This window comes from Morone saxatilis, unplaced genomic scaffold (assembly GCF_004916995.1).
Source record: "Morone saxatilis isolate NCDOM2014 unplaced genomic scaffold, NCSU_SB_2.0 Contig16, whole genome shotgun sequence".
In the NCBI taxonomy this organism is placed as follows: Eukaryota; Metazoa; Chordata; class Actinopteri; family Moronidae; genus Morone; species Morone saxatilis.
Window position 1 is genome coordinate 10,236,995 of NW_023339718.1, and position 9,499 is coordinate 10,246,493.

The window sequence follows — 9,499 nt, forward strand, 5'->3', positions numbered from 1 at the left end:
AAGTTCTGACTCACACTGATGCTTAACAGCTCTACACCTTAGCCCTATTGGTGGGATCAGACGATCCTATCCATCAATCTTCTTCCAATGCAACATTACATGCAAACGTCAACACACTTTATTACTCATTACCTGAACAGACTACATGTTTCTCGTAGCCACTGTATTTGTCAAAAAGAACGAGGGATGGAGAAACCATGTCGCGAAAAGCAACGAACTTGTGATCTTACGTACCGCCTCTAACATGCTCAACACAATATAAGTCAGCCAAGAATAATTCAACAAAATGTAGAAAAGATGGAACATTCGCAGAATGTCCCTTTTGAAAAGTGAAGCTCAAGCACGAGAAAGCACTACATTGACAATCTTGCACTGCAAATGCTTAAAGAAGAGAAATTATCTATATTCTCTGGTGTGAAAATAAACACTACAAAGCAACACAACTTAAAGACTCAATTCCACAGTGCTGTGCTTTGTGTCAAATGATAGTAACAGACTGTCACACACAACGTCTCCAGGATTTTGGCTGCTTTACCATGTCAACATCAGACTCTCATGTGACTAGTATCTCGGTGTTCCGAATAAAGGAGCATGTAAACTAAAAGAAGAAGGTATAAAGAAACCAATATTGTGTGCAGCTGACATCTTCACCCTTCAAATCTAACAATCTTTTTTTTTTTTTTAAACGACGTTAACCACACTTTCCAAAATGTAGTCTACAGACTGATAATACATCACAAACAAGAATACAAATGCCACAACAACAAAAACAACAGAAATCCTCTAGGACCAAAATCCTCTACAAAGAAGTTTATCTCTGCTAGCTGCTCTAAGTCAGGTTTGTGAAAAACTTGTGATGACTCTTGATCCCTTGGATCACTTGGTTCTTCCAGCAATCAAATAAGGATTTACAGTAGAAAAATTAAGATACGATTGGAACCATCCCATGAAAAAAAATGTCCTTCAAAAGGTTTTTCAAAGACCCTCATTACCCATAATACTAAGCTTTTCTCTCCTTTCACAGAGTACTTGTGCTTTGTAATATCCTCTGGTCGTTTTTTGCTGTTGCCATGTGTAGAAACTGAGTTTACACCATGTCAGCCCTGAATTGGTAGACCAAAATTTTATTGTTTTCAGTTTTCACTCATTTGGTGCTGGTTAGTCAGTTTCAAGATGACAAATCAGCTGGTTGAGATGTTCACTCCAGTTGAAAATGGTGCTTAAAATGGACCTTCATGTACTGAAGCCATTCTCTAGTTGGAGCAGGTGTTGATGTTCTTGCCGTCAGAAGCATCCTCCACCAGTGCTAAGTGATAATCAGTGGAGAGTGTGAAGTGGGACACGCAGCCCACCAAGCCTCCAATGTATTGTCTGTTTGTGTGAAGAGCTATCTCTTTCATGCCACCTTCAGGGGGAAATATAAAGAAAACAGACATAAGAGGGAGAGAATATAGAAATTATTGTTTTATGTACAATGCAAATGGCCTACAGTACTCTATAGGATTATAAATTGTGAGCTCCACCTACCAACATATAAGGGTCCGTTGATATTGAGTTGTCTCATCTTTCCAAGTGACCTGCCTGTTTTTGCTCCATAGTCATCCACTGTCAGCTTCCCTGACTGGCCATCCCTGAAGAGATGAGTAACAACAATAAATGTATTTTTAAACAGTAAAATATATTCTGTTATGTAAATCCTGGCATGGCACATTTGCTTTTACTTTAATCACACTTTTTTTTGATGCACAAGTAATTACAGAAACTACATTTGAAGTCCTTTAGGACTGTCCTTGCTTTTTCCTTTATTATGGACTAAAAGTTTACAAATACCAAACTGCCTCTCCTACACTAGCTTAATGAATATCTATATATTAACAATGGATCAAATGAAGGTTTATGTGTAAGGGTTGTTCATGGAGTTTCCCTTAGCTCTATGGATGCTTTGGTTTTAAGGCAAATAAAAGTCAAAATTTTTCAAAATACATGTCTTTGTTCCTCAAACTTAAACTTAGTCTGAAAATTGGCCACAACAGATCTTTATATTAATGATAATTATTTTTAAAATTAATTTAAATCAATTTGTTAAATTTGACAGCATTTGACACCAAACTGTTGTGGTAGCTGTTGTGGTAGCTAACATTTTTTAATGTTGGCAATTGCCACCCCATCCCACCCCTCTAGGTCCGCCCCTGTTTATGGCCCGTCTCTGCTGGGTGTGTGAACAGGCAACTGTTTGCTAACATGTTTAGTATATCAACTGTATGATGTGGCAAGACCACTTTTGTGTTTACAGCTTGTTCTGCTGCCCCCAGGTGGACAATGAAATCAATAGACGCAGCTTTAATGTCAAGAAAGTTGTAAAGTCAAGTGAAAGCAAAACATAGCTACAGATGTGCTGTGATCACCACAGTGGACATAAAAATAATTTCTTTAGCACTTACCTCACAGCTTTGACTCTGTGCCACTTTCCATCACTGAACGTCCCGTTGACAGCAATGTTAGCTGCACCACTGCCCAGGTTATAACTAGAAACAATATGGAACAGATACAATGACTTTAGCTAGTTATAAAGGGTGCAGTGGGTTCACATTTGTATGGTACTGTCCAGATAAATCCTGCTTCTTTTCCAGGTCATGCTCAGGTCTTTTTTTAGTTCTGCCTCTACTGGGTGCTTAGCTCTCCCTGCCCTTTGGTGGGATCAGCGTCCCTCTCCATCATCTTCATGCTCTTCTTGCACTAAACTTTCTTCTCTCTCTGAAGACTGCCCTTTTCTCCCTAGCCCCTGTTTTGTCAAAAAGACAGGGTGGAGCAACACTGTGGAAAGCAGCACTTGTGCTTGTACTAGAAATGTTTTCTTATAACTCAGATATTTCGGTAAGGACTAGATAAGCTTACAAAACTGTTATTTTAACAAATACCTGAAGATTAGTGCACCATCCTGAAGCCCCATAGACAGGAAGTCACTGTTAGGTCTCATTGGACTGTCTCCTCGCCATAGCAACAGGCCATCCTTGGCTGTGCTCTTAAACCGCATGAAGAGGTTGGTCCTGGACCCAGACACCCTGAAAAAAAAGACAAATTTAATTGCTGAACATGTTTTGCAATTAAAACAAGGACTTTTGCTGTGATGGTAAAAAACATCAACATTTCTAAAGGAAGAGTTGTAACTGAACATGTAATGTAAAGACACCAGAAACACTTTTGCAGGCCTGTTTCACTACCGACCTTTTCAGAATATCTCTGTTGTCATATGTCAGGTAACTTCGGCCAATGAACTGTGGGATCTCTATGGCTTCAGTAACCGCTGGGCAGAGAAAACAGTGTTTACTTCATATCATCACAAGGTGGCAGCATCAGCATACATGCACTGCACAGACTGATCTACAAGACTAAAAGTGATTCTGTGAGGAAGAAATGCATGAGGGGAAAGATGTATTTGCAAAGGTTATGATAGATTAAGATTATTATTATGTGCAGGCTTTCTGAATTCATAGAAGAAAACTTACTGTTCAAACAGTAATTCCCACACTCTGTTCAGTGAAAGCGTTAAAAACAGAGAAGGCATAGATAGGCTTAAGGGATTAGATTGTCCAATATATAATTTTATATGACATTACATGAGAACAGAAAAAAAACAGTTAATCCCTGAGAAGAGAAAAGATCATGCCACATGGTTAAAGCCATATACTATACAAAATACATTCTTCTTTACAACAGATTTTAAAAATGAAAGTTAATTGTAATGATTTTATATATGTTTCAGTTGTATTATACAAAAGACAGAAATGCTAAAAACAGACTTAGATTTATTCCTAGTCCTTAAAAGCACATACAGTGGCTAAAGCACACACTGCTTAAACTGTTATTTATGATCTGGTACCTTTTTATGTCTGATGCTCTTTAATCACAATGTACCACATTGTGAAATGGCAGTCCTTCTTCTACACTGTTATTGAAGATGCATATGTTCTGCTACTGGAATAGTTATGGTATGTACATTTACATTTACTCACTAAATAAAAGACCCCAAACATATTTAGTTACTATTCTAAAACAGTCAGTTTCGGAAAAAAGCATTTTATTCATTTAATTACGGCTGACCTTTCTGGCAGTGCCTCCCATCATACCCTAGTGGGCAGTCACACTCGTAAGTATCCCACTTTGGCCTGCACGTCCCTCCATTGGCACAGGGACTTTCCACACATGGGTGTGCTGAATTCGCCACATTAACTCCACCAGCAGAGCCAGTTGTTATTGGGATGGTGCGGTCATTGAGTATCAGCTGGGGAGGTTAAAATAAAAGAAACAGATGTAGACGAAGCGGAAGCAAGAGAATGTATAAAATTCAATTAAACATCAAACATCTTGCTATAAAGATGATATATGCGTTGTGTTTTTGACCTACATTTATGCAACGTAATGAAGTATTTGAAATACGTTGATCTATGTTAAATAATGCCAAAGAAAACTTTATTGCTAAATAAAACTGACCTATGTATATACTGTATATATATAAATGTATATACTATTATATTACATATGTAATATATAAAATTATGTTGTTAGTTGCTGTGTGTGGTTATGATAATACCTTCTGAATAATTCCAGTGAAGGGCTTTATTACTCCTGCTGTGTTCTTGGTTTTATCATATTCTGGTACTCCACCAACATAAAGAGGCGAGCTGCAGTTGATCTGAGTGAAAGCTCCCTGAAGAGTAAAAAAAACAGAAGGATATTAGTTAATTATGACAATTTTGCATCATGCTCAAATGTTGCTGCATCATGTTATCCTGTTTTTTTCCAAATGTTTGAACAAATAGTATAATGTCTAGAGCTGAATATATTTAAAAGATTCTGTTGCTGAGTTTGTTGTTAAAGTTTTTCTGCCCCCCTGTGGTCAGGAATCTCATAATGTGGCTTTAAGCAACACAGAAACAAAATACCTCAGCGATCCCTTCCATTGGCCTCTGGCTGTCCACCTGAAGGATACCACTCTTTGCTGTGCGGGACACCCTGAGTTCATGCCATGTGTCTAGACTGATCTGCTCTTCACTCCTGTAGCACAAATCATCACATACAATATGGGCCATCTAGTTAGACAATATAATAGCTAAGAGAAAGTGAAGGAGATAGAAAATAGTGAGAGTGTGCATCTGTTTAGTACCTTATTGTAGCGCCTCCAGAGCCACAATCAAATCTGAACTCTACATATCTATCCACCAGGTTAATAGCCAGGAAGTCTCCGCTGCCTGCATCATCAGCATACAGCAGCGTCCCGTCGGGCATCGACGGCCGAAATGTGAGCTCAAACTCCATAAAGGACAGATAACTCTGAGAGGACTGAGGCCACGGGATGACAGCATATGAAAATACCGTCTCATTAAAGAGAGGGGAGGACAGTGAAAAACCTGGAGAGTTGGAGAGAAGATATGAGAAGAAAAGAGCAAGAAAGCAGAAGAAGGATTTGAGAAATAAGCATTAAGATTTTTAAGAGTGAAGTGGAGGGGGGGGGGAAAGAGAAAAATGGACATGGACATGGGAAAGACATCAATCAATCCCACTGCCTCTATATAAGAAATAATAATCCTCATCTCAACCAATTTCCTTCATATTATACTCAACTGTTCAGTAATTACCTTAAAAGGCCTGTGTGACAATCTACCACAGCCACAGAGAATTTGACTTTCTGCTTTCATAGTGGTACAAAACTCTTCTTGCAAACAAGACAAGTGTGTGTTCTTTAGGTGTGAGGAAAAGGAAAATATACTTGGCTTACTCTCTTCACAAAGTGCTCCCCTGAAGCCCAGTGGGCATAGGCAGATGTAGCCATCGGCACGGTTTGCGAAGCAGACTCCACCATTGGCACAGCTGACCAGGTCACATACACTGTCGCTGCACTCACCTGGCACACAGTGGCAAGGAGATATGAGCCAACAGTCAACATAATAAGAAATACAAAAACGTCTTCTTGCAACTAATAGGTTAGGCTCTCACTGCATTTAGGAAATAATGTGTGGCTACCAGGTGCTTTAACCAAAGGACAATAGGTGTCATCCAAATTCAAACAGAACCTCTAGCCTAAGAAAAATAACACTCATTACACAAACTCACACACATACTGTATGCTTTCTCACCTATGTCAGCTCCACTCAGAGCTCGGCCCAGAGGCCAGGGTCTGATGTCTGTGGCCTTGTTGTTGACGGTCAGACTCTGAATGCAGCCGACAAAGCCACGATTTGTCCCTGTCGCCCTGACCAGCCAATAAGCACTCGGTGATCCACCCACATACAATGGGGAGCGGAACGTGATCTTAGTGTACTGGCCCTAAAAGAACAAAATGTGCTTTATTCTTTATTACTGTAAAAACATTCATCATTACTTGGACTGTGGCTGGTCAGCTACCTGAATGGACTAAAGGGAATATTTTTAGCAATATATCTACTGTTTTAATAAAACCAACACTGGCATCCATAAGAGATCCATAAATTACCATTTAAAAGAAAATATATCCAGTACATTGTGTATTTTGCAGTGTTTGAAACTTGATCTTATCCCTCGTATGTTTTATGGTCACCTGTGAGCGTCCAGAAATGGGGTTATCGTTGTCCATGCGCAGCCAGCCGCTCATGCCATCTCTGAAGGCGGTGACTGTGTGCCACTGACCAACAACAACACGACTCTCACTGACTATCTGAGCTGCTCCTGTACCACAGTTAAACCTGAGGGACAACAGTTGTTACATACTGTATGCTGACATGTAAAAAAAAAATGCTGTGAAAAGCATATTTTTCCTATTTAACTCTAGTTTAGTCCTTAACGGACCAGCGTGTAAGATTCAGTGGCATTGAGCGGTGAAGTTGCAGATTGCAACTTGAAATACAGCTCAATCTTACAAGTGTGTAGGTAAAAACGCAAAAGCCCTATCTAGAACCAGTGTTTGGTAAAAACATGGCAGACTCCATGGAAGAGGACCTGCTCCCTCTGTATATAAAAACGGCTTATTCTAAGGTAACAAAAATGCGATGAATATACACTAATGAAATAATATCAATGAATATTACATTCTATTTCTGCCAATAGAGCCTCCTAAATGTCACACACTGGACCTTTAAATTCCTCTCTTTAAATTTAAACAGCTTTTTCAGCACTAAATCACATATGTATTGCCTATCTGCTTGTTCTAACACTGAAAGCTGAAAATAAATTCAAGGCCCAATTTTTTTATGGCTGCACCATTAAATCAAATGGAAAAACAGTATTATAGCCATAAATACATCAGCCATCCTTTATAAACTGGCTCTTACAAGCAGTTCATCAGTTTTCCTCTTTGATGCTTTTGAAGAATTGTTTTCCAGCATTCATGAAACTCTTGTTTTCTCCAAAACACATATTTTACATTTTAAAGCCAAACTATTGAAAATGTAAACCCATGAATGAGTCACTGTTTTCTTCACCTGTAGTGCAGTTTGCCTCGCACCAGAGCCAAAGAGGTAAAGTCTCCACGGCCATGTTCATTCTCTCCACAGTATAGCAACAAGCCATCCTCGGAGTCTGCCTGTACCACAAAGAAACTGTTAACCCTCTTTTCACCCTTTTGAATGACAGTGGGAAAAGAAAACTACATGTTGCCTTTACCTTGAACTCCAAAGTGATCTGAAATGTCTGGTAAGAATTCTTCAAGGGTTCAAAGGTGATGTGAGAGTAGCCATAGAACCTGGGAAAGTTCACAGGTACCACTGAAGAAGAACAAAGGATACAATCATGATAAATGTCTGTAGGTACAAAAATGTTGGAGTGCAACCACAAAGAACTGTGATCCCACAGCTATTTTACTGAAGCTTAGAACTAACTACACTTCTCTTACCCTCAGAGCAAGTGTCCCCTCTTCGCCCGAGGTTACAGTGGCAGCGCGAGCCTCCACTGTCGTAATCACTAAGACAGAAGCTGTCAGGGGGGCACACAGTGTCATCGCATGTCAGGTCGTACACACGAGGTACCTCACCTTTCCAGGGGGACATGGTTGGGGTGGTGGTGGTGGTGGGCACAGTGACGCTAATGTGGATCAGAAGGCGAAGAAAGATAAGAAGGATTAGTGCTCAATGTTCTGACAAAACAAGGTTTTCACAGTGCATAGTCAGTGATTTAGTTAATAACTATGTTTCACTTTCAAATGCAGTTTTGTATTTGTATTTATTGCATGATCCGTTCTGTCCTCAGGTTCATCTAAAGGTAAAATTTGAATTTCTAAATTGTCCCTTTTCCTTGAAGATACATTTTTCTTCTGTTTTTTATGAGAAGAATCAAATAGATCAAGCAGCAAAAAGCAAAGTTTTCACCCAAATTCAATAGAACTGTAGTTAGACCTCCCTGTATTTTCTGCAGTTAATGACATACTGAACATTACAACTGGAACGACAGCCTAAATTTTTGTGACATTTTACTGCTCCAGTCTCCATCTGTATCAAATAATTAAGTGGCAGAGCATAAAAAAAGATAAATTGTGGGTGGCTTCTAGTGGAAAGCAGAAAGCCGGAAGAGACGGCAATCTAGCAATCACAGAGCAAGAGGGACAGAATAAGAATGGTGATTTTGTTGAGAATTAAAAAAAAAAAAAACTTCTCGATACACCTTTTTTTTTTCTTCATAGAAAGGAAACACCTGTACTGGACATGTTTTACTTCTTACTGTTGTTGACAAACAGCAGTTAAGGCTTATCAATCTAAACCAGATTCCTTTGGTAAAACAAATGTCAAGGTAAATCAAGGTTTTTAAGGAACATCTTACCTGGTAGTGGTGAGTGGGGCAGAAGTGGTGGTGTCCATAGTGGTACTCGACTCTAAGGTGGTTGGGAATACCAGATCTGTGAAGTCTGGAAAGATGGACGAGGACGAAGCTGGAGGGGCAGTAACGTTGGGAGGAGCAATGGTGTTCATACGGTAAACAACGTTCCGACCAGACGGCGGACCAGAGCGTGAGCGGAGCTGAGACTTTCTGTTGTCCTCATTGATACCAGGGAATGGCTTCAACTAGGTAGCAAAAGAATAGAGGAAAGAAATAAACAGATGTGGGTGATGAAGTATACTTTGCATTTGTGTTGATTGATTGTCCAATGATGTGTTCACGTGTTAAATTAGATTAAGAAGATTAAATACACCTAAAATCTTTATTGCAGAATGTAAAAACCCACCTCTTCAATAAAGATATCATAATCAGAGTCGTCAATGTCGAAGCCATCTTCATCTTTGATCTTTGAATCTGTGATGTAACGCCCGTAATCACCACTGCCAACATCTGATGGACCTGTTCAGAATGTCAATAAAAATACAGGATGTCTATTACATGCTTTTAAAGGTTTAATCCTTTAAAAACAGTTCAAGTGAAATGGTTGAAAGGTCAAACAAAGTTGGTCGAATGATGAAATACAAGGCAGCAGTTAAAGGACCAGTGTGTAGGATTTGGTGGCATCTAGCGGTGAAGTTGCAGATTACAACCAACTAAA

General features: G+C 39.3%; 1 protein-coding gene across 1 annotated transcript in view; it reads right to left on the reverse strand.

Moving 5' to 3' along the window:
• Positions 1-1,253: 1,253 nt before the first annotated feature.
• LOC118325935 (pikachurin) overlaps positions 1,254-9,499 on the reverse strand; it is a 21,877-nt gene continuing 13,631 nt past the window's right edge. Inside the window, exons 8-25 of the mRNA XM_035658799.1 lie at positions 9,188-9,300; positions 8,785-9,026; positions 7,865-8,052; positions 7,636-7,736; positions 7,455-7,555; positions 6,575-6,719; positions 6,135-6,324; positions 5,777-5,902; positions 5,165-5,408; positions 4,944-5,055; positions 4,592-4,708; positions 4,102-4,282; positions 3,507-3,530; positions 3,226-3,304; positions 2,919-3,062; positions 2,442-2,525; positions 1,528-1,631; positions 1,254-1,405 (exon numbers count right to left, since the gene is read on the reverse strand). Of these exons, the coding sequence (XP_035514692.1) occupies positions 1,254-1,405; positions 1,528-1,631; positions 2,442-2,525; positions 2,919-3,062; positions 3,226-3,304; positions 3,507-3,530; positions 4,102-4,282; positions 4,592-4,708; positions 4,944-5,055; positions 5,165-5,408; positions 5,777-5,902; positions 6,135-6,324; positions 6,575-6,719; positions 7,455-7,555; positions 7,636-7,736; positions 7,865-8,052; positions 8,785-9,026; positions 9,188-9,300 (2,447 nt within the window). The remainder of the gene's footprint in view (positions 1,406-1,527; positions 1,632-2,441; positions 2,526-2,918; positions 3,063-3,225; positions 3,305-3,506; positions 3,531-4,101; positions 4,283-4,591; positions 4,709-4,943; positions 5,056-5,164; positions 5,409-5,776; positions 5,903-6,134; positions 6,325-6,574; positions 6,720-7,454; positions 7,556-7,635; positions 7,737-7,864; positions 8,053-8,784; positions 9,027-9,187; positions 9,301-9,499) is intronic.